The sequence below is a fragment of the Patagioenas fasciata genome, chromosome 2 (assembly GCF_037038585.1).
Source record: "Patagioenas fasciata isolate bPatFas1 chromosome 2, bPatFas1.hap1, whole genome shotgun sequence".
Classification (NCBI taxonomy): Eukaryota; Metazoa; Chordata; class Aves; order Columbiformes; family Columbidae; genus Patagioenas; species Patagioenas fasciata.
In genome coordinates, this window is record NC_092521.1 from 107,969,563 (window position 1) to 107,994,670 (window position 25,108).

The 25,108-nt window shown below is 41.1% G+C and overlaps 1 protein-coding gene across 5 annotated transcripts in view; it reads right to left on the minus strand.

The window, feature by feature from the left end:
• Positions 1 to 5,255: 5,255 nt before the first annotated feature.
• RAMP3 (receptor activity modifying protein 3) overlaps positions 5,256 to 25,108 on the minus strand; it is a 65,371-nt gene continuing 45,518 nt past the window's right edge. For all 5 annotated transcript variants that reach the window (XM_071804695.1, XM_065832983.2, XM_065832984.2 and 2 more), the window contains one exon: positions 5,256 to 6,511. In XM_071804695.1, coding sequence (XP_071660796.1) covers positions 6,256 to 6,511 — 256 coding nt within the window. In that variant the 3' untranslated portion in view covers positions 5,256 to 6,255. The remainder of the gene's footprint in view (positions 6,512 to 25,108) is intronic.

The following is a 25,108-nucleotide window of genomic DNA, read 5'->3' on the forward strand; positions in this document are numbered from 1 at the left end:
CCAGAGCCTCTAGTACTCTCAGTTCTCAGTACCTCAAATTTCCTATTATGCAAAAAATCTGCTTTTCTTATCAAATTCACAGAGCTATCTTTGGGTCTCAGTTGATTCTTGCAAACTTCTGTTAGAGTAGCAGAAACACAGATATTTTAACTAAAATTTAGTAGCTTGTGCAGTGTCCTGAAATACTTCTCAGTATGAAGGTAACACTGCATGCTCTTAGGTGTTTCTGTCCAAGCACCTACAGAGCTCTATTCTTATTGTATTCAGAAGCAATGGCAGTCATTAATTGTCCTTATCCTCACAACACATCCATGAGGTGAAAAAACACAACCTTTTGTTTTCCTTGTGGAACTCAGACACTGCAAACTCAAGTCAAGATCTTTCATTCTCTGGGAATGAAGTACCCTCATGCCTTTGATTATTACAGTTTAAGCAGAATAATGTCCAGTATTGTAGTGTTACCTCCATGTTGTCATGCTGCCTTGCAAAATTCATACTTTGCATCAGGTTCCAAAAGAGCAAAGAACAATGTATTGGAGCAGGTAGACACCTGCTGCAAGAATCCAAGGATGACATTTAGACAGGTAGAGGCACCACCTACACCAGCCAAAGAAGGGGATGATCCTGAATCTCATTCCTCAAGGTAGCAAATAAGAATGTCAGGAAGAAGTGGTTTTGGCCACAACTGACCTGCAGAAATTACTAAGCCAGACTCTTCCCAGTTCAAAAACGGTGCAAAGGCTAAAGGCCTGTTTTCAGATCTCCACTTAGCATTACCAGGATTGTAGGTTACATCTACGGTTCAATCAAGCTAGGCTGGATTTTGCATCTGGAATGGAGTCATGCCAGGCACAGTATGAATTGGGAGAGGAGTGGTTGGAGGGTAGACCTGCAGAAAGCAGCATCGGGGTGCTGGCTGACAGGATGCCCAACATGTCTCAGCAGTGTGTGTCCCGGCAGCCAGAAGGGGAAACTGCATTCTCTGGTGCATTAAACACTACATAACCATCTGGTCCAAAGAGGTGATTATCCCACTGACAATCCCACTGATTATCCCACTAATTATTATGCATTTTCCTTTCCTCTTTGCAAAGGATTCCCACAAGGCTGAAGTAACACATCCTGAAATAATTCACGATAGCTGTACTAATCCTATTTCCGTACAGTGGGGTATCACAGGACAGGAATACAATCCCATAAATCAGGATCTGCAATTTAAAAAGGATCTTAAGGTATTTGGATGCATCCAGAGGAGGGCAGCAAAGCTGGGCAAGGGAATAGAAGCCTCGCCTTGCGAGGAACAACTGAGAATTTGGGGTTTGTCTGGTTTGGAGAGAAGGAAGCTGAGGGGCAAACTCACTGCTCTCTCCAGCTTTCTGAGGAAGTGCAGAGAGCAAAATGAGGACTGATACCAATCACAGACAAATGTAGAAGTGTGTGGTACCATGGGGTATGTTCCAAAGAAGGGCACAAAGCAGTGACAATCACACTTTTTGCCTTACAAAACCTACTTTGGTGTGCTTCTTGGCCAGTGATGCAGGACAAGGGCTCTTGTGCCTGACCTGCGCTTGTGTTGCATGCAGAGAGAGCTGAAAAGTGGCAGCTCCAGATAGTGCAGCCAGCCCTGAGCCCTTTCAAGCACAGGCTACTTTGCAGAAGCAAGAAGCCCTTGGGAAATGTAGCCCAGGGAACAGCAGAGCTCAATCCTGCTACAAAAGTGGACTAAGTAAGAGAGTCCACGGGCACCAGTGGTGCCTTCAAGGTGCAAGAGCAGCAGGCAAGAGTGGAGCTGAAAGGCCCTGAGGAGCCCTGACAAGCAGCTGTGCTCAGTGCTGCAGAGGACAAGAAGCAACCCCTGGGAGTCACCCTTGAGGCCCCCTGGGAGTCTCAAAAGCTTCCTCCCCCACAGATGCAGGGCACAAGAGCCACCTTCATGGAGCACAAGCAGCAGCCACCCAGACAAAATGGCCCAAAGGGGCCCTTGCATGGGGCCACGCTCAGTGCTGCAGAGGAACGCAAAAAACCTGCAGGGACACTTCCTAGCTCACTGTGGTGGACAAAAAGCCTTCTTCCTCCCAGTTGCAGGGCACGAGAGGCTGCCTTCGTGGTGCATGAGCAGCAGGTAGTAACCAAACCAAACGGGAGCAGAGAAGCCCTGACAAGGGGTCATGCTCAATGCTGCAGAGGAAGGCAAAAAATTCCCAGGGATCAGTGCCAATCTGCCAATTCTTTCCTGACCCCAGCACTGGTGATCAGCTGTTCCCTGAGCATGTGAGCAAGACCTAACTCCTCATCTCACAGTTGATCACACCACCCAGGAGATGCCCAAGCCCTGTCCTCCCTCAACCTGGAGCCATCTCAGGGGCTACAGAGCAACCAACTGCCCCCAGCTTTATCTGGCTTTGGGGAAAGAAGCCTTCCCACACCCAGCACGTCACCAGTGGCTGCTCCAGATGGGACCCCGGCAACATCTCTGCATCCCATTTCTTACAGCTGCTGCCCCTGGCTCTGTAGGGGATGACGACAATGAGCCCCTGCAGTGCTCCTCAAGTAGGCATTGCCTTGCTCTTGCCACTGCTCTCCAGCTGAAAACGATTTCTGTCCCTCAGATGAGGTTTGAAGTTGGCCCTTCCTGGGGAACTGACCTTGCAGTAGAGAATCTCCAGCAGCCTTGTCCAGCCTCCTGTGGTCTTCATTCTCAGCCCCCACCAAGTGACTCCACTGGCTCCTCAAGGACTTGCTCTCAGATGACTTCAGGCTGCCCCCGGGTCAGCTCTGTCAGCTGACACGGGAGTATGGTCCTTCTTATCCTGTGCCGGGGCATTGTGACTGCTGCGTTGCCGGGTGGTTGCACTGTGACATGGGGGTGACAGGGCCTCCCCTGTGCAGCCCTGCCCATCGCCATGCTTCAGAGTTAGGCCTTTGTGGTGCTGCTCCCAGGCAGCCCCTGTGCCAAAGAGGCCCCGGGGGCTGTCCCTGCCCTTGGTGGCCAGGCATTGGGCACAGCTGCTGAGCAGCCCTGTACATTAATCTGTACATTCAGACTGTGCAAAGAAGGGCATTGATACCATAGACATTCCTTTGGCTGTGGGCATGCCAGAGGGGAATGAAAGGCATTTGGTTCCCTTTGCATAAACTTTGCAGAGACACAGACAGCATGCAGGATTTTCTCCCAATTCCTTACAGACGCACCAAGGGACATCTGCTACTAGCCTGATTATGGTGAGGTTGTCCTCTTGGAATGAGAACCTGAATTGTTTTGTGTTCTCGACCATCTTTTTCCTTGCACTTCAGTAGCTCTTCTCCTTCACCCTTGTTACCTTTCTTGAAAGTGATGGCAGCCTTCTCAGCCTTTGTCTTGCTCTTGCTACTAACCATCTTCTTTCTTCTGTTAACTCTTTGCTGAAGCTCTTGCAACCCATGGGAATACATGCTTTCCCAGCCGTTTCTGAATGCAAAAATCCCACAAGTGGCAGCAACTAAGCAATGTCAGCTAACTGCTTAGCAAGCCTGTCACTTCTCTCATGGCCTAAGCATATCACTCGGGATCACCTACTGCTCAAATTCTAGGAGGGATTTTGAACCAGCTATTTTCTTTCTATTTGAATCTCTGCCTATTTTCCTCTGAGATCCTGTTGTAAAATAGAATTGATTTGGAAATAGAAAGCAAGCCAGATTCTTGGTCCCAGATGTGATTTTCCTGGCAATGGAAACAGCCTTTGGGGTAAAGATAGCAAGCTCCATGCACTAGACAGTAACCACTAACACTTAGTACGAGTTAGGTCAAAAGATCCAAGAGTTACCATTCTGATTCCTTATTAATGCACACAGCTGTTAAGAACTGGACACTGCGGTTGCTTTCTTCGTTAAAACACCCTAAATATTCCTCCAGATTTAGCCACTGGAGCTGTATTAAATCAGCAGCGTTGCCTCCCACGCACTGTTCTCTACCCTTCTATCTAGTACACCAAAATAATAATGGAAGATCACACTTTGAATGGAGAAGACAAACAAAAAAAGATTAAATTTTCACATCCAAAGCACACAGCAGTGACAGAATCCCTCCTCCTTCTGCCACAGCACATGAAGGAAAATCCACTTTTATTCTTAGAATCTTACATTTCTTAGACTCTTTGAAAAGTTGACACTAGATTTTATTTTCAAATTAAACCAGATCTGCCATTTGTTTAAAGACCACAATACATATCTAGCAGTATGATGTCATCAGGTGACAGTTTCTTCTCAGTTTAGTACCTAGGCCAATCTGGTTTATATTGAATTAGGGTGGCTGATACCTCTTGGATCAGGTGAACACAGTTTCAAATGAGCCAGAACTGGTCAAGAATTTGCACCAAATATGGCAATCAGATTGAAATAGACATGTTTTTCAAAAAGTCTAAATTTTTCTATGTGATTTCCAAACTCAAGTTTTGAAATTTGCTTTGAAGTTTGTTTAAATTTAAAGTAAAATAACAGAATCACAGAATATTAGGGATTGGAAGGAACCTCAAAATATCATCTAGTCCAATCCCCCTGCTGGAACAGGAACACTTAGATGAGGCTACACTACATGTAGAAAAGAAAATTATTTGGTTTTGGCCACACAAAATGCTTAACCAAACAACCTTTTGGATCAAATGAATGGGTTGTATTTTTTTTTTTTTTTATTTCACCACTAGTTTTGGTGGGCCAAAACATTTTAATGCAGAAAGTAATAGTTAAGTAGAAAAATAAATCAAAATCCTTAGTACTTATGTCATTCTTCTTTTATGAAGAGCAATTTTATGCTAGCATCTAAAGAATAAAAAAGTAATTTTGGAAAAAAACATACAGGGAACACCTTAGAAAATTAATTATTCTAACACCAGGATAATGAAAAAACAAGCCAATGCCTTCAACCCTTGTGAAAGGATATGAAAACAAACCAATATGGGTACAGGTGTTATTTATCTAACTAAATATAAACAATTACTGTAAGGGGGACACGGCTAATTTGATCCAAGCTTAGAAACACTTCACACACAGACAAACCTAAATCTCAAACACTGAGCCAGGATTTTAAAGGAGAAAAATCTAACTAGCAGAGGTATGAAACACCATTACTCGGCCATTCAACCTGTGTTTTTTTAATGTGCATAAGGTATGGAAAAGAGTCACTTGTAACAGCAATTGCTCACTTGTAATAGAAGAGCATTTGACTGAAATGCATTTTATAAAATGACAGAAAATAAAGGTGTACAACACAAACATGGAAGTTGTTTTACTTTGGGCATATGATATTTATTTAAACTGTTACATAGGAATAGCTTTATACAATAAGATTTCTGAGTAGAATTTTTTCTCTTTCCTCCTGTGTCTGTTCCAATCCTTAATGTCCATACTTTAGTTTCCACACTCTACATGGGATGAAGAATTATTTATGTACAAACTTGAACTCTGAAAGGCACCTCAATCAGCATGACACCTTTATATTTATTTGTAGGATATCCCTTGCACAAAGAGAAGTGAGAGCGGGGAGTATACATTGAACACAAGTCAATTAGAATAGTCATTAAAGAATAAGAAAAATTAAAAATCTGGCATATGAAAGTCCCTTAGTATATTTATAATCAAACATTTTTTTCTCACATTTTCCTGCTCTGTAACATAAAACCTGTATATCTTCCCAGAGTTTGTTTGTAAGCCATACAATTCCAAATAGCCATGCTTAAAGGCATTTTATGAACTGTTTTACAACATGGCATGATAATTTCCCTGTGGAGATAGTCACTGGACACAAATCGTTCCTTTGTCAGGACAATACTTCAAGTTCTTGATAATGTTTCTTATTAGCTTCCGGGAAAAGCTGCCACTTGGTTACATCCATGTTCAGTTCCTTTGCCAGTCATCTATCCAATTCACAAGGTTCACAGACGAAAACCTCGAGTGTCCTGCACAAAAACTCAACAGATATCATCTCCTCCGCAGTCAGTGTTACACCATGCATACATACACGAGCTGCCTGTGAATTCCGTGCTGATGAGGCCTAATGGAAGCAGAAAGCTTTGCACCAGCAACGTCGATGACCAAGCTCAGAAACAGTGACTTTCAGCAGCAGGCAGTCTTTGCTCTCGGAAGCCTTGTCTCTGTCTCAGCATCTCACAAGTTCCATTTCAGCAGATTTGAAATACTTATGTTGAGTTTCGCTCTTCATCCTCCTTTCTTAAGAGTTTTTGGAAGAAGGAAATGGAGAAAAAGAAAGTCCAGAGGAACAACTTACACCAGGATATCACTTCTCTTGCTGCACCATACTACCAAGGTTATCATGGCACATGTCAACATGACTGGGATCAAGATGAGAGTTATGAGAATTTCATCTGGTGGATCTTCCCAGTGAACCTTTTCTGAAGTACAGTTTGAAAAAAACTGTTTATGAATTCCAGTAATAAAGCCTTCTGTGAGGGGATTTGGCCAAAAGCAACTCGCATTCTTGGCTTCATGTTCTGTACACTGAGTAAAGTTGTCATAATACCTAGGAGAAGAAAATGAAGAGAAGTTTAAATAGAACACATGCATACTACACTTAGAGAAAGCCATACAGAATCTATAAGAGTGGGTCTATAATGTAGATACTCTGCTGAAGGACCTTTAATGGAGGCTGTGGGTACCAAATCCTGCCCAGGAGCCAGGAGAACTGACTCACACATACTCATACAACTGAGAGACTTCATGTGAAATACTGAAATCGTGGATGGATGGTGGTCAAAACCCAGTATTTTGGATGCTGTTACTACAGCCAGGACCTCCTAATGCCACTTAAGTAGAATAAGAACTTCCTCACTAGAGACATCTACGCTGTCTTTAAAAAACATACACACAAATGTGCCAAGAACAAGACATTCTGAGCAAAAGATGGATAATTCATACCTCGTCCATCATTGGGTATGATGTTCTGGCAAAAACGATGATGTGACTCTGGGACTGAGCCACAACATTCAGTATTGTGTAACAATTTAAACTCTGTTGTACCGTCAGGCAGCAAGAAGATAATGGTAAAATAAATACACAGAAAGTTAGCTTTTGACAATCTTTATCTTCTTGTCTCCAGCAAATGGCCAGCAGGAAAAAAAAAATCCTAATTACACATGTTCACAATGCTCATGAAAGACTGGAAACCCCCTGTAATTCCTAACACTTCAACACAGCATGTGCCGAAATTTGCCTGTCCAAGTAAAACTTATATTTATGAGAATTGGCCACCCGGCAGGAAAAAAAAAAAAAAAAAAAGGAAAAATAAAAGCCTAAATGAGTAATTGTATGGGTTTTGTGGTGTTATCATAAGCCAAGGAAACTCAGGAAGTGAATGGAGCATGGGGGAGGAGATCAGAAATTAAGAAGACGAAGAATGTCTGGTCAGTACCTGAATAGGATAAGACATAAGGAAGCCGAATTATTATCTGATGCATTTTTAAATATTTTTTTCAGTCCTGTGTGACTCAATAAACTCACTTCAAAGGTAAATTAAATATAGAGATGAGAGAGCAAGAAACCACATGACACCCCAAGGAACAGCATCCTGCACTAGTAGCTAAAGGCCTTTCCTTCCTTTTCAGTACATATAAATACAGTAACTCCTGATGAATGACTCATTCTGATATTAAGTACTACAGGTGACTAATGCTGACTCAATCCTTTGCTGTGAAGTAGTAGAGGAAAGATATTCAGTGTCTGGGTCAAGACTGAAGTCCACTGTCTATTGCCTGCCTTTCAGAGGAAATGTCTGCCTGCCCATGCTACAAGCACACAGGTTGAGAACACAGGCTGCTGCTGAGCATCTATGTTCTCAGGGCTGTGTTCACAGAAGAAGAAAAGGCTTCACACAAAAGTCCTTCTGCAACCTCCTCACAGTCCTCAAGGAGTCTGAGCTGATGCTGCTTTATTCATAACCAAATACACTGAATGATCTGACAAGTCCACACCCAGATACTCTGGCACACAGATGCACATATGCACAATGTATGTATATTTTAAGCAAAGCAGCTAGAAAGGAAACTTTTGTAACAATGTCAGCAGCTACAGGGAAACAACAGGAAATAAGTTAAAAATAAAATAGAAATCTTAGTGTTTGTTATTTTACTAGGGTCATTCTTCCATATGACCTAGTAGCATCCATTCTTTGTGTCCTTGGACTAAATTAGAAGCTGAAGATGTCTAGCTGAATATGGGAGCGACAGTCCCTGAGGACCTGAAGAATAATACATCTAAAGGCACGCCCACAAGGTTTAAACGGACTACAATGCAGAGACAGTGGAGCTAGCATCCAGTTGCCCAGACAGGTCAGTGTCCTCTGGCACAGACACCAGGCAGGGCTTCAGAGAGCATCAGACTCCGCTCCAGCCCTGCTCTAGGCCATGCTCTGGTGAGCAAGCTGTTCCCATCAATGGTTGCTTCAGCTCCCTGCTGCCACAGCCACCTCAGTTCGCCCATCTCTTCATGGAGAATGACAAAAAACAACAACCTGAGCAGACTTCATGTAAAAGTAATTATATAAAACCTTTCTTTTTTTCTGTTTTTCCTAGGTGTAAAATCCTATAGGAAGTCCAGTGTTCTTGCAAGAATTATGTAGATTTTTTTTCATAAATGTTAGATGGTGTAAACAAAAACATTTCCACTCATTTTGCATTTCAAGTACAACACAGTTAGAAAAATCTGGTTAAAAGTTGACAAAAGGCCAGATAAAACTAATTAGGGAATTATGTTGTATTGGAAAGCCTGAATCCCTAAGAGCCAAGCTAGAATAAAAATGTTGTCTTAATAGTTTGAATTCCTTACAATTTTCCCTTAATACCCTTTCCCTCAAGAAAAAAAAAAGCTACCTGCACAATAACTGCTTTTTCACACAATTGTGAGAAGGTGGATAAACAAGCCTCAGCTAATTGACAATTACATGTCTGCCAGTATAGTTCAATTCAGTTAAATATTTATGTAACTTAGCAATTTAGAGTTTATGCACAGCAACAGAAAGTTCATGTAATAAAAGTCCTCTGCATGGTACAAGGTAACAGCTGCCTAGGAACGGAGCAACTCATTAATATGGCACAGGCATTTTGCAATTGATCAATTCATTTGCAAATTGTTGGGCTTTTTTAAGAGAGAGGTAGGGGTTAATAGTTATTTAATTCCAATTCAATTCTCCTATGCTTAATTTTCTTATGCCTTACATAATTCTCTTTAATCAAATGGTAAACGCTAGAGTAGGAAACCTTTTCATTCTGTATAATAAAATTACTATCACAAAGATGCCCTAGCCTGTGACTGGAGGTACTTCAACACAAATGCATAAAAATTACACGCTTTGTGAAAGGAAGGAATAAGAAATGACATTTTCTACTTACTCCCAGAACAAGTAATGGGAGCACAGTACAGAAGCACAAGCTCCTTCACCTCTCATATTATAAAGAGGTACGGAAAGATTATTCTCTGTGCTCAGTCACATTTTCATCTCTTTCAGGTTAGCTACAAGGACCATGGTTAGCTAATAATCAGAAAAGGTAAATTCACTGGGAGCAAGGACACAAGCTTTCTGAACAGGCCTGAAGAATTAATGCATCTATGAGTTTCAACTCTGTTCAGGAGACCAGTACCAAAACCAAAAAACTAAGCATATTCTAAGCACCAAAATTCATATAAATACATGCTTTCTCCTGATAAGCTCAGGAGAATCATTTTACGTTTTACTGAGGAACCACCTACTTCGTTATAGAACCACAGAATATCCTGAGTTGGAAAGGACAGACAAGGATCATCAAGTCCAACTCCTGTCCCTGCATATGACAACTCCACAGTTCATGCCATGTGTCTGAGGGTGCTGTCCAGTCTCTTCTCGAACACGGTCAGGCTTGGGGCCGTGACACCTCCCTGGGGAGCCTGTTCCAGTGCTCCAGCACCCTCTGGGTGAAGAACCTTTTCTTCATGTCCAACCTAAACCTCCCCTGGCACATCTTCCTGCCATTCCCTCAGGTTCTATCATTGGTCACCAGAGAGAAGAGATCAGCACCTGACCCTCCTTCTCCCCTTGTGAGGAAGCTGTAGCCACCATGAGGTCTCAGTCTCCTCCAGGCTGAACAAACCAAGTAACTTTAGTTGTTTCTCATACCACTTCCCCTCCAAACCCTTCACCAACTTTGTGGCCCTCTTCTGGACACTCTCCAGTAGCTTTATATTCTTTTTATCCTGTGGCACCCAGAACTGCACACAGTGCCACAGGTGAGGCCGCACCAGTGCAGAGCAGAGCAGGACAATCACCTCTCTCGCCCGGCTGGCAATGCTGTGCTGGATGCACCCAGGACACAGTTGCCCATCTTGGCTGCCAGAGCACACTGCTGGCTCATGTTCAACTTGCCATGGACCAGAACCCCCAGATCCTTCTCCAAGGAGCCGCTTCCCAGCATCTCACCCCCAGTCTGTGTGTACAGTCAGGGTTGCCATGTCCCAGGTGCAAAATCAGACACTTAGCCGTGTTGAACTTCACGCGATTGATGATTGCACAGTTCTCCAATTTGTCCAGATCCCTCTGCAGGGCCTCTCTGCCCTCAAGAGTGTCAACAGCTCCTCCCAATTCTGTGTCATTGGCAAACTTACTTAGTATTCTCTCAAGTCCTGAGTCTAAGTCATTTATAAAGACATTGAAGAGTGCTGGCTCTAGGACGGATCCCTGCAGAACCTGCTAGTGACTGTTTGCCAGCCCAATAAAACCCCATTTACTAGAACCCTTTGAGCCCAGCCCATCAGCGAACTGCTCACCCACTGTATTGTGTGTTTATCCAGATGGTCATATGGCATATTGTTGAAAATACTTTCAGAGAACATGAAAAATACTTAATTCATCTTTGGAGCAATCTCTGAGCTGTGACACATTTGTCTTGAAAGACAATTTTCAATATTCTAGAATAATACTTTCAGAGCACAAACATGTTTTCTCCAGTACTTATGTTTCCACCAAGACAGATAATAACAATCATGTGGTTAGTTTTTCTAAAAAGTGTGTAAAGTTTTATTTTGTGAGTTATTTTACTCATGAGAAAACACATTTATAGATATTTACCAAGAACCTGGACAACAGGCAGTTATTATTAGGAATACTAATGCACACATTTGCCTTAATGGGACAGTGCTTCATGGAGTGTCCATTCAAACTATTTAGACAGCTGAATGCCTCACCCATCTCAGGGTACTCAGTTGCCTACCACTCAGGCACTGTTCAGTATAAGTGGGGGCTTGAATCTCAACCATGGTTTCCTACAGGAAGGAATGTGATAAATTATTGCTCTTTTCCACAATAACAATGCACAAAAAAAACTGCAGAGACGTCTGGTTTACAAATACATGAAAAAATACAACTCCCTCCTCCAAGAAAACAAATCACTTGTTTCATTAAGAGTTTCAACAAATGAGAACTTTCTGAAGAAAAATTGTTCTTCCAAAAAATCCCAAACAATTCTCAAAAAGCAGAGTCCTATATGTCATATTACTGAAGACAAACTTTTGAAGACATTCACTGGCTGCAGCCAGTAGACCCAGCAGCAGTTCCAGTAACAGAATTTTGCCACCTCTCCAGAACTCATGGATAGACTACTCCAGAGACACTCTGCACACATGCAGTCAAGGATGTTCAGTCATTGCTTAATGAGAGGGTCATAAATTAAAAATAAATAAATAAATAAATAAATCACTGCACTTTCACTGTCCCGTTTTACATAAGTCTGTTTCACACTTAGTGATAAAATCATAGAGGGGCATAGCAGAGTATGTACATTATGAGTTATTTTTTGTTATTTTGAGTTCATTAAGTATCTGGAAAATACAGGGAATATTCTCTCTAGAGTAAATGAGTCTTGATGTAAATCAGTTAATATATATTCCAGGGACACTTGCTCCTTCTGCTGTTCTACGATCTTGGACTGGAATCTAGAGGAGCTGTTTCAGGATAGTACAAGTTATATAATGTACTTTAATAAAGATGGTTTAAAACTTTTTTTCCCCCATATGGTTCAACCAAGAAATTTCTTTATACACAGTCATGTATTAAATTAGAGTTCAAAGTGAATGATCATCCTTGCAACCTCTACCCAGTCTGGAACGAGAAATGCAGACATAATAATTATAAATATCATGTGATGAGAAAGGCTCTTTTTACAGCATTTCCAGATGAAGTGGAGGCAGGAAGTACCTCACAAAAAAAAAAGCAAGCCTATTCTTGTGTGAAATGCAGCCAGATTTTGTACAACCGGGTGTAATAGTCTGGATGAACCTCAAATAATCATTCAAACTTTAGGACTATTATCTCCTGAGATTTTACTATCACATTAAAAGTCAAACTTTAGTTTTATAATCAGCTACGAGCCTACAAATACAGTGGAATCTTTTTGAGCTTTTTTCATTCAACATCTCTCCAATCATACTTGTGGCTGTATCTCACCATTTCTTTAACCCTGTATCTTCTGCCAAGAGGAGTATTCCCACAGACACACTTCTTCCACCCTAATCAGATCCGATCTGTTGTTGTACCTCTCCAACATAAAATTCAGCCAGAAGAAAATAATGCACTACAAAACATAAGGAAGCAAATGAATATGGGGGGGAGGGAAGGCAAAAAAACCCTTGCTGGTTTAATGACAACATTATTTAGTTCACTCTCATGTTAGTAAATAATAGGCACTGTGACAGAATTACTCACTTAGGTTGAAAATAATAAATACATTGTGGTGTCCTCTGAACTAACTACAGATCACCACCCTTGGCTTCACATCAACAGCTGTCTGAAAAATGAAAAATGTTTGAATAAACCTAACTGAGAACCTTAAAATGCACAACTATTACTAAATTGTTATTAATTTCCTAAAGATACGGCAAGAAAATATAAAGAGCAACTGTAGATGTAAGCAAATAGTTTATATACCCAACAGCCACCTCTGATAAGCAACAAAAACTACTACATTAAGCAAATGTAGAAGGAGGGAAATCCAGCCTGACACACAGTGTTATGTTATAAAGATCTGAAATTCAGTAGCACTGGAATTTTACTAAGCCAGAGGCTTCTATTAGCAAGTGGGCTTTGCCTTCCATCATTCCTGAATTATATTTTAATGATTACTCTGTCACAAACTCAGCCCATTTTGGGGGAACACCAGTTCAGAAGGGAGGTGTTCTCTGAAGCCATCACTATATCAAGTCTACAGGAGCCAGTTCCAAAACTCCCTTGAATTAAGACAGAAATCAGAAGAGCAAGCAAAGGCAAATCCCACAAAAAATGAAGCAAATGTATCCAACTTCTTATATGTACCACAATTCCTAAAGTAGCCATTCCCATCAGTGAAAATGTGTGGAAAAAGGTGTATTTAATATACTGAAGAAAAGTCTGTGCTGGGTCTCAGAGGCTGTCAGCCACCTCAAAAATTCCCACCTCTCCAGTTGAGAGAGAAACAGAGATACAGGGAATGTTCTGGAGAGGGCACACGAAAATGCAGGCTGCAAGACCAGCACATGGAACTGGCACCCTGCAATCCAAATACTGAAATGCTCCGCAAATGTCTGGCTTGTAAAGGTTCATTCATATATTGTGTCTTCCAGATAACAGTTTGTTTTGCTCCTTAGAGATGATTACAACATTTCAGTGTTACTCTGCTCTATGCAGTGATCTGGCTCAAGAGATGTGGCTTCAATATAGTTTGTCTAAACCATTATTTACTATGGTATCGCATGAACAATGAATTATGTCAGAATACATTATTTAATCATGAACTCATCAGGGACAAAGACTCAAATGAAGAAGGTTAACTTTGCCAAATAAATCCTTCTGGAGCTAACTTTCAGAGTAGCAATGAAGAAACACGTGCTATTTAAGTGGTGAACATGAATTCCCCTCTAAGTTGCCGAAACTGAGGCAAATCCCTTCCACCAGTTTGACACAACAGATATTAAGTTGCTATGTTAATTAACACACATATAGACACTTTGCATTTCTGGCTTAAAATTGTACATTTCTTAATCCTAAGAATAGGGTCATCTGTAACTCCTTGCTTTTAAATCATCACAGCTCAGTTTCTAAAGTTGACTTGAATTACAGCTTTGATGATAGTGCAGCAACCACAGTTACAACCGCAGCTCATTTCTGTGTAAGCTCATCAGACATAGTAGGGCTGCTTGTTAACAAGTTCCTTGGTAAACAGATGTCGCCATGTCTGCAGCGGAAACCCCGCTATCTCAGTTCAGAGTGATGTTAACATGTAACAGTGCGAACAGGACTCAGGGATTCAGTACTATTTTAGGAAGTCTGATGCCTGCTCTCTGCCCTGGTCCAACACCAGCAGCTATTGTAGTAACACTGACATTTGATGGGAAACAGAGAGAAAGGCAAAGAGGAAAGAAGAGCTATTTTTTATTCACCAAAAGTCAAAAGAAACCAGAGAAATTTTTAAAACAGACTTTAGTGCTGAGAGCTAAAAAAGACACCTCCAATTCCCAAACCTTGAGAAAAAAGCTTGGAAAAAGAATGAGACTATATGTGGAGAAGAAAGAGGACTAATTAAAAATGTACCTTTTTACTATACTGTACCTTTCATTTTAGAAAACTGTGACATTATAGCTGATGAAGATAACAGTAATTCCAGTGTATTTTCTCACTTTTCCTGTTTTCTTCTGTCTTCTGTGAAGGATTGTTTGAGACATATTTGTTTAATATTTTGCGCATAATTTTATGAGCAGAGCTTAAGTGTGTAGTGTGGGTCTGGAGGGGCACAAGCCATTATGAGATCTACAACAAATGTTTACCAACAGGTTTTTAAAACTAGTGAAATCCCTAAAGACAGTCACTAAAAGCCCCTGAAATTGTGCATAATTGTGCCAGCAGAAAATAGATAACAGGGCACACATGAGTTCTCTGGGAGGTATATATAAATCCTCTTTCTTTCCTGTTTGTTTGGTGACTAGTGAATTTTCTGCAGCTGAATTTCAGCTGCAACCATTCAAAAACTATTTGGGAATTCAGGTCATGTAGCCAAAAAGCAAGGCCAGTTTAACTTGGCACAGATTACAAGGTTTCTACACTCCGCTGTATTCCTCTTCCAGCACCACAACATGCACTCTTCATGGACTGGTTTCTGAATCATCACGCTGTACAGCATGATGCTGGAGGACCACAAGAAACTGTGGTGGTTTGCTCTGCAGATGCTCATGAAGAAGAGGTATGGCCAGCCCAGTCTATATGTGCTCATCAGTTTGACAACTCTGTTCCTTATTTGTCCCTCTGTAAAATGAGGCTAAAGTAGCATTGTCCAACCTCACAAAATTACTGTGTAATAAGACTATATGGTCTCTAACGACTACCGTAAGATGGACCACATGTGTCATATACAAATAGTTGGCACCCAATTTAGATGCTCAGAAACTTCCCAAGTACATAACAATCCCTGTGTTCTTTGATTTATTGTCTTTCAGGTGTTAAAATGAAGCCACAGTAGCTGTATCTGTTTCCCATTCTCAATCTTGTTTGCTGTGGTGCTCAAACTGTAGGTAGCGGCTTAAGCAAAGCAAAGCAAACCTTCCCTTTACAATTTATGCTATAAAAGAGCCAGAAAAATGTGTCATATTTTCCATATCACTTTGCAACATCTGTACTTCAAAAACTCACACATGTAAGTACCCCTGCAGTGACAGTGAGAGACCACTGAAAAATGAATAAACAAAGCCAGCATGGATGACTGTATAGTTTTGGTTTCAAAATCAGAGGGCTGTTATGAAATGCTAGCTAAAATAGAACAACTGATTTCTAAATAAGGGATGGTAACACAAAAAGAAGGTGCAAGACTGCTATTCCAGACACTGACTTGTATATGCAAACATTTTAGTGGTTTGTGGTTTTTACCAATGGATACAGGCAAAAAAAAAAAGCTAATATGGCCTATGTGTCATCTAACTAATACCTTTCATTCATTGATTTGCAAAGGAAGCAAACATCCTCATTGTTTTCTAGATGAGAAACCTCAACCATAATATGGAATCACAATTTTCCCACAGCAGAGTAGTTCATGGCAGAATCAGGAATAGAGCCTGGGACTGCTGGGCTCAGGATACAACCCACACTGCTTACAATGACTCCAATTTTTATCCTGCAGCTATGGTACTTAACAACACTATCCTTGTGAAACCTCTACTGTTTGAGCTACACACACACACACACACAAACAATATGCCTACATATGACTTAATTCCTTAGGAAAACAGGCCAGAAAGTGGCCTGTTTTTCAGAGAAAAGCTCAGTCTTTGGGGATTATTTGGACAACAAAGCACCAGGTACACCAGAACCTGACATAGGAGAATGGAAGGATGCCATGAACTTTTTGCTCTGCATTTGACTGACATACACAGGAAAGGAAAATGCTGTCCATACTGAACTCAGGGACAGAAAAAAAAAAAAAAAAGTTACAATTGAGCAATTATCTCAGAAAACACACAAAATTGCAACAGCCTGAAAGAGATTAATGAGTGACTGAAACCTGAGCTGCTCAGTTGCAAATAAGGAATATATGAACTACCATATTGAATTCAAAGTATTAAAGACATCCCATACCTCAGTCCTGAGCACACGCAAGAAGCTCTACTCCAAGAGAGTACACAATAAATACATGATAAAGCTCCAGAGAGCTTTGATATAAATTTCAGTTTCATTTATGTTACTGAAGACAGCACCACAGTTCCCAGGTTAGGGGGACCTCAGTTACAAACTAGTTCTTCACAGTTATCCACGTCCTCTCTCCCTTTGTTTCCACAAAAAGCAAGCCTCAGCACACAAGCCAGATCAGCTCCCTGACATGCTTCAACAGCGCTCTAACAACAGGCTTTGAGAAGATAAAGCTTCTGGAGCATTGCACAGCAAGTGAACCACACCACAATACCGGAAGTCAGACACAAAATAGAGGTGGCACTCATTACACCTTGCTTTCGTCTCACTTCATTCCCCTGCAAATGCATCAAGTTAGTGTTTTCCACCCAAAGATCAAACCCCTGTCTACATTCAACAAACAGCTTGCCAATTTTAAGTTCCGCGAAGGTCCTGCAAAGCTCACTAAAATAAATTTACGTTACATAGACTTGCATTTCCTGACAACCTTTGAGACATGCTGCAAATAAGTCCATAAAGGTGAGGAGGTAAAACAGTTTAAACAACACTTTTGTGACTACTTTAAACTTGATTTTCACACCTACTGTTTCTCCCTTCCAGAGTTTCTCATTACAATGACGACCTTGTCAAAGATATTTGATGTCTGGGAAAATGTATGTTTCATAGCAGAAAATAATAAGTCAGGAAATAAATAATTCCATTTAACAACAGAATGGATGTTTGAGTTGAGTTGAGCCACACCAAAAGAAATCTCAGTGTTCCTTATATACATGGAACCAGGAATGTTCTTGAGAGACCAATAGCATTTATATGCCCTAAAGAAGCTGATTCTTCAGAATGAACTCATGACACTGATTCCAGTCTTTAACACAGAAAATGCATGGACACCTGATAACAGTTTACTCCCTAGTGAGAGGGAGTTTTTTTGCTCCTGGTCATACTTGTGCACCTGGCTTGCTGTCACCTATGGAATCTCATCGCCATCAACTCATCTGTGATGACTCATCACCTCTCTAGGTACTGCAAAAATGGAACATGGTCCTGACAGACAAAAAGCAGGGTTTCTACTTACTGATGGTTAGCTAGGTTCTTCTGTGTGTTCAAAACATGTCAGACTTCTCACAAGATATGTTCTGCAAGCTTGTTTCTCCTTAGATTATAAGAAGTACCAGTGTGATGGGTGTTACCAACTGATACTGTCTTCTCTCCAAGTTCCATTGGCTTTTTTTACCCATCCACAAGGCAGAAGTAAGTTTTGGTTAAAGTCATACTGTGCTGCTAGCTTTAAAGTAAGCAAAATTACGCACAGGAGCAGTTTAAAAGACAGAAACCTGCATGAGCAGCAGAGTTGGCAGTTTGTCTGGGGCCCCGGTTAGAGTCAACTGTCTTGAATAACTAAGTCTCAACAGCAAAACAAATGCATTCAAAACCACAAAGACATTTTCTCTAACATCACAGGCCCCAGCAAAACTCCTGCCAATTTGCAAGCAAGATGTACTCCTTTCCATCAAACTCTGCAGCAATGAACTAGCCTCCAATCTAAGAATCCTACTACTAAACCAAACATATCAATACTACTATTATTAATCTATTTCAAAATGCAGATGAACATCTTAGATGAGCATGGATATTAAGTGATTTACTGGCAAGCCAATGTGGGAGTGGTCACTGCTAAGCTGCAGCAAATGTGCTGCTTAACTTAGGTCTAATGAAACATAGTGTTCCCATAGGAGCACAGTTCCTCCTCCAGCCAAATCACTGAACATACTGAGAAATCCTAACCCTCAACTTCAGCAACAGGAAAAACAAAATTACAGCTAAACCACAGACCTAGAATGGAATTCCTCAACAGTAATGTTTTATTGCCATTTATATAATCACTTCCAGACTCAGATAAAGGAGGTGGCATTGTAGTGGGAACAGCATTCAAAATCCTCCCTGTAAACAGTCTATCCAATGTTAAAAATCTCCTAACTTCAGTACCATAAAGTGGTAAGGGACTGAACTGTATTAATCTGGCTAAGCAGCATGATAATAATTTCTCACTAATCATTCCCTGGAAAGAACTTTGGTAACTCTAACACAGTGGCTTTCCCTGTAATCATAATTATAAAACATCAGTCCATAAACTTTATTCCTATGGTAAATGAATCACAAATAAAAAGATGCTTTTTCAATCTGTAGATCAGTAAGACACTAAACCAATACAGTGCAATACAACTATACCACTGTAACTTTCAATTAGCCAGCCTGAATATTAGAAACAGTTTATCCTCTTCTACATGCACCTCAGAACAAGCTCATGTATCTCATTTTTGCAGACAGCTTTGCTCAGTTCCATCCTCCCGTGAAGTGGACTAGTATTGTTCTGAATTTACCTTGTTCTAAAGTAAGGCAGCTGAGCTGGAATTACACTGCAGCTGGTGCTGGAGCTTTTGTGTGGACACATTCACCACAAGAGTCCTTTTCTTCTGATTATCAAACAGGTCCCTACTCCAAAAAGCAATAATTCATATGAATGAGAAGAAAACTTCTTTGCTCTCACTTGAAGAATGGGCATCTCACTTGCAGAACTGTAGCAAATAGTAAACATCACATTTTGTTAGTAAACATATTTCCATGCTTCTGCAAGGGGAGCCATGTTTTCAGCAATACTCAGAAATGAAGAAGAGCAAGACCCACATCATCTAGACAAATGGTAAGTGCCCTTGTTGATCAATTCTTATCCCATTTATATTCAAAGCAATATCACTGGAAATCTAAGGAATGCCATAGCAACATTTTTACAAGATTACTGAGCTTCACTGTTCCAAGGTTTCTATAGCTCCTCCAGCCTCTTTCAAGAAAAAACAAAGCTGAACGTAAATGAATCTAATAACCAAAGGAAAGGGGCCTTGACATGTTCCTTAATTATCCTAAAGTAAGCAGAGCCAGAGACAACAAAATTAAAGGACCCTGAACAATGTCTGTGAATGCTAAATTTGGAGTTCTTATTGCTACAACACAGTTGTTTTCCTTCCTGGAGTATTCTGACTGCACAAAGCACTACCTGTGTGTCGAAAACCTCAGTTGCGTCACGTTTACAAACTGGCTGGTAACACTGCATCCTCAAATACCACCCCCCCACCTCCCCATCACTAATAAACTCTTACATTTGCCACTTATTTCCTGCTCAGCATTGCTCTTTACTTCCCAGTTGAAACAACATAACAGGTGGCTATGGACTTTCCATACACAAACAGGTATTTGTTTGCAAACAGTCAGTAGAGGAAATAATACAGCTTAATAGTGTGCTGAAAGGAGAAATTGTACAAAAGCACAAAATAGCTCAGTGACTCAGAGAATTTAACTGCATAAAACATCCTAAGTGAAGACAGTTATCTTGATACAAGAATTCAATACTGTTCAGCAGGGATTCTTCTTTAAGAAAAATTAACAAAAAACCACACTTCTCCCAAAAAAATCCACCTAATTAATTCCTATTATGGTATTACGTTGAAGCAGAATGGGTTTGAATGCTAAATTTTGTAAAAGCCCTATGTACTTCCGAACCTGTGTGACATAACATGAGTTTTGAGGAAAAGAAATATTTCATAAGAAGTTCTCTCAAAAAAAATAATGTTCTACCTGTGCTTTGCTGCCTCTAGAATGGGAAAATTTTGCCAGTAGAAAATATCTTCAGTGCATGCAAACAATAAATTTTCAGTTTAGCAGCAAGGACATGCTTGTCAGGTTAGATTTCAAAGCAAAATCCTGAATGGATTCTGCATGCTTAGAAACTAGGCTGCCTTTACAGTCAGTGGAGAGACTGGAGGGTCTGATGTATATTCCATGATATATGATCTCTTTCTAAGACACCTTCCTTAAGTTTCCACTGAGTAGGGAGTCCAGGATAACTACTACATTGGACAGATGAATCCAACACCTGCTCCATGTAGCAAAAAAAAGCAACCTAGTCAACAATTACACTCAAATATACCACTGTCGGTGATGGAGAAACATACAACCAATATGTTATCCTTGTATCTATGTAAGCTCAACTCCTTTCAGAAAGTATCACCATCACCATTGGTTTGCACAGTCTTCCCTCCAGTCAGCCCAAGTGCAAATGCACTTGGTGCATGCATGTATTCAAGTTAGTCACTAGCATCAATTACCTGTTGAGGCAATTCTGCTTTCTCCCAAACACATCAGTCACTTTGTTCATTCAACTTCTGAAGTTTGGTATGAATAATGGCTTGACAACACTTTTCTCAAAATGTTCCAACTCCGTGCTAAAACCATTATCCCAGCACTGTTTCCAAAATGAAAGGCTCACCCACCTTCACTCCAATCCTCCAACACCGAGGGAGGAGCCAGAGTCAGGAGGAAAAAGCCAGTCCCCAGCTCAGAACTGCTCTGAACTAGTCATTCACAGCACACTCTGTGTCATCTCAGCAGCTCAAGGCTTTTCTTTCCATCTAGATGAACCAAGCTGACATGCAAGCAGAGCAAGTGTGGCTCAAATCCAGTTCCGTACTACAAAGCCAGGCCTCCAGACAGCTATTCAAAACAGGCACTTGTGAACATAGTCATTTTTCTGACCAGCAGACAGAAAGTCAGGGGAAAAGAAATATCAGATGAGCCCTCCTTATTCATTCCAGCTTATATCTACAAACAACTGCTTCAGATTTGATTTTTAAAAGGATATTAAAGTGTCCTTTGCTGAGTGGAAGCTTTTATTAGATTCCACTTAGGTTAAAGTAGCCCAGGCCTTTTGTAACACCACAGCATCGTTTCTTAAAATGGAAACAGAGGAGAAAAACTTGACAAGCACCCACTGCAGCATGTGTACAAGTTGTAAAAGAAATTTTTAAAAAATTCACCTGATTTCAAGTTGAACTTTCCATCATAATTTCAATACCCCTCCTTATTTAATTTTTATGAGCATGCCAAGAATGTAGATTTTTTTTTTTCTGGTTATGTAAGGAAAATAGGTTTCATATACACCAATAAAATTCTTGTAATTACAAAATCCATTTTCTTTGGGAGGAGACTGGCAGTTGTTTTCTGTTTCAAACAGAACACAAATAACGGGAGTCAAAAATCAGGCAACTAATTACACAACTTGTTGTTGTGCTTTACAGCTTCCTCAGTCTCTTCTGACATTTCATACAGGCAACAGAAGCAAATGGTAGACTCAAAGGGCCCAACTCCTTCTCCACAACTGTTTATGGAAGACCTGAGTATTGCAACACTCGCTGGAGTTGCTTAAGGACAAGTCAGCAGCATCCTAAGCAGGTGCAAAAAATTCTAAGGCAAGAGATTTCAGATGACATGTAGCAAGACTGGCTGCAGATCAGACATGGAGGGACCAGCCATCTTGAGGCTGTCACCTGAAGGAGGCAGCTGGTTCTCAGCTTTTGGCTCTGCCAACATTACTTTCTTGGGTCCTGCGAAGCTCCACATTAATTTTAGAAAGAACAGTGTAATATGGTGCATCACTTGTGAAAGATCACAAACCCTTGCCATAAGAAAGCTATTATGGGCTCTGTTAATTTTTAAGCACTGCAACTAGCCAATTGGTGGCTTTACTTTCTGAGCCTTTACCTAATTCCTCTTTGGGTGATGAAAACACTGTCTGATTTCCACAATGACAGTAAAAAAACCCTACTTTTTCCCATGCACAGCAATAGTCAAAAGCAGAAACAATCTTACATTTTTGTACCTGTTTTTCATAGGTAGTAACACTAATACCTTACACCTGTATATAACATGTCAGTCTGGATATGTATTAGGTATATGTATTCCCCAGTAATATGATGTAAAAAGCCGTGATAGATTGCAGTGCAACAGTCAAAACTCAGGTGGAAGAAGGATGTTTATGTAATGTGGAAAAAGGGACAGACCACATGGGAAGAATACAAGGAGGCTGTTAGAGTATGTAGGGATGTTGTGAGGAAGGCCAAGCTCCACTTGGAAGCAAATCTCACCAGGCAGGTCAAAGACAACAAGAAAGGCTTCTTCAAGTATATCAGGAGCAAAAGGAAGGCTAGGGAAAATGTAGGTCCGCTGCTGAATGAGGAGGGTGCCCTCGTGACAGATGATTCAGAGAAGGCAGAGTTATTGAATGTCTTCTTCACTTCAGACTTTGCTGCTAAAACTGGCCTTCAGGTATTCCAGACCCTGGAGGTAGATGAGAAAGTCTGGCAAAAAGGAAGACTTTACCGTGGTTGAGGAACATCAGGTTAGAAATCATTTAGACAAACTGTACATCCACAAAACCATGGGCCCCAATGGGATGCACCCACAAGTGCTGGGAGAGTTGGCAGGTGTTACTGCAAAGCCACTCTCTATCATCTTTGAAAGGCCTTGGAGAACAGGAGAGGTGCCTGAGGACTGGAAAAAAGCCAACATCACTCCAGTCTTCAAAAAGGGCAAGAAGGATACCCAGGAAACTACAGGCCAGTCAGTCTCACCTCCATCCCTGGAAAAGTGATGGAACAACTTATTTTGGATGCCATCTCCAAGCCCGCGGAGGAAAATAAGGTTATCAGGAGTAGTCAACATGGGTTCACCAAAGGGAAGTCATATTTGACCAACCTGATATGACTGCCTGGGTAGACAAGGGAAGGGCAGTGGAAGTTGTCTACCTTGACTTCAGCAAGGCTTTTGACACCGTCTCTCACAACATCCTCATAGGTAAGCTCAGGTAGTGTAGGCTGGATGAATGCACAGTGAGATGGATCATGAACTGGCAGGATGGCAGAGTTCAGAGCGTTGTCATCAATGGTGCAGAATCTGGTTTGAGGCCTGTAGTTAGTGTTGTGCCCCAGGGGTCAGTGTTAGGTCCAGTCCTTTTCAACCTGTTCATCAATGACCTAGATGAGCAGACTTAGTGCATCCTCAGCAAGTTTGCTGATGATACCAAACTGGGTGGAAGGGCTGACACACCAGAACGCTGTGCTGCCATTCAGTGAGACTTGGACAGGCTGGAGGACAGGGCAGAGAAGAACCTAATGAAGTTTAACAAGGGCAAGTGCAGGGTCCTGCACCTGGGAAGGAATAACCCCAGGCACAAGTATAGGCTAGGGGTGGACCTGCTGGAAAGCAGCACTACAGAGGACTTGGAGTTCTGGTTGACAAGTTAACCATGAGTCAACAATGTGCCCTTGTGGCCAGGAAGGCCAACAGTATCCTGGGGTGCATTAAGAAGTTGAAGGATGTTATCCTTCCCCTCTACCCTGGCCTATTGAGGCCACATCTGGAGTACTCCATCCAGTTCTGGGCTTCCCAGTTTAAGAAGGGTAAGGAGGGAGTCCAGCAGTGGGCTACAAAGACAATTAGGGGCCTAGAGCATGTTTCTTATGCGGAGAGACTGAGAGAGCTGGGTCTGTTCAGCCTGGAGAAGAGATGTCTGAGTGGTGACCTCATCAAATGTTTATAAATATCTCAAGTCACTGAGACCAGACTCCTTTCAGTGGTGCCCAACAATAGGATGAGGGGTAATGGACACAGACTGAAGCACAGAAGGTTACATCTGGATATGAGGAAAAACTTTATTTTGAGGGTGCCAGAGCACTGGAACAGGCTGCCCAGGGGGGTTGTGGAGTCTCTTTCTCTGGAGACATTCAAAACCTGCCTGGACACATCCCTGTGTAACCTCATCTGGGTGTTCCTGTTCTGGCAGGGGGATTGGACTAGATGATCTCCAGAGGTCCCTTCCAACCCTAACCATTCTGCAATTCTGTAATAAATTATAGATTACATAGACCATAATGAGATCGATCTGCTTCTTAAGCTACCTTCTAACAGATAAAAGTACAACTCAGAGCATCAGTGATCACTCCCAGTCCCACAGGCTTCATAACGGAAGCAGACACAGAACACAGTTCTAGATGCCCAAATCTTCGTTTCAACGTGTCCCTTCACAAAAACCATCTATATTATGAACTGATACTCAATACGAAATGGTAGATTTTAGCAGTCATTGAAATGTATGAAGGACATTTGTAGACCCAAGAGAAATGTAAAACATCGATTTCATGAAAGCTGAAAAGAATTTTCACCTATGCACTACACCAGGGCAACCTTTTTCTTTCCACCCATTACACAGTCAGCTTTTATCATAGAAAAGATCTTTAATTTTACAAAACAACTGTACCTCTATTATTTTTCATAAACACAATAGTAATATCATACACAGCCATCAAGTTTATCAATGCAACTAGGAAGTTCTGTGTCTGCCCTTTGCAAATTATACAATAGGCTTAAGAAGGTGACTAACGTCTTTAAGAATGCAGAACACTGCATGTCTTGTGTTATATATACTTTCCAACATTGAATTATAGACTGTTTTGCAAGGGTAAATACAAACGCCAGAGCCCTGACAATTATCTGTGTAAACAATTTTTTAAAAAGTATAATTATGTCATAAACTTCTGTAACTGAAACAGGACCCTGATTACAGAA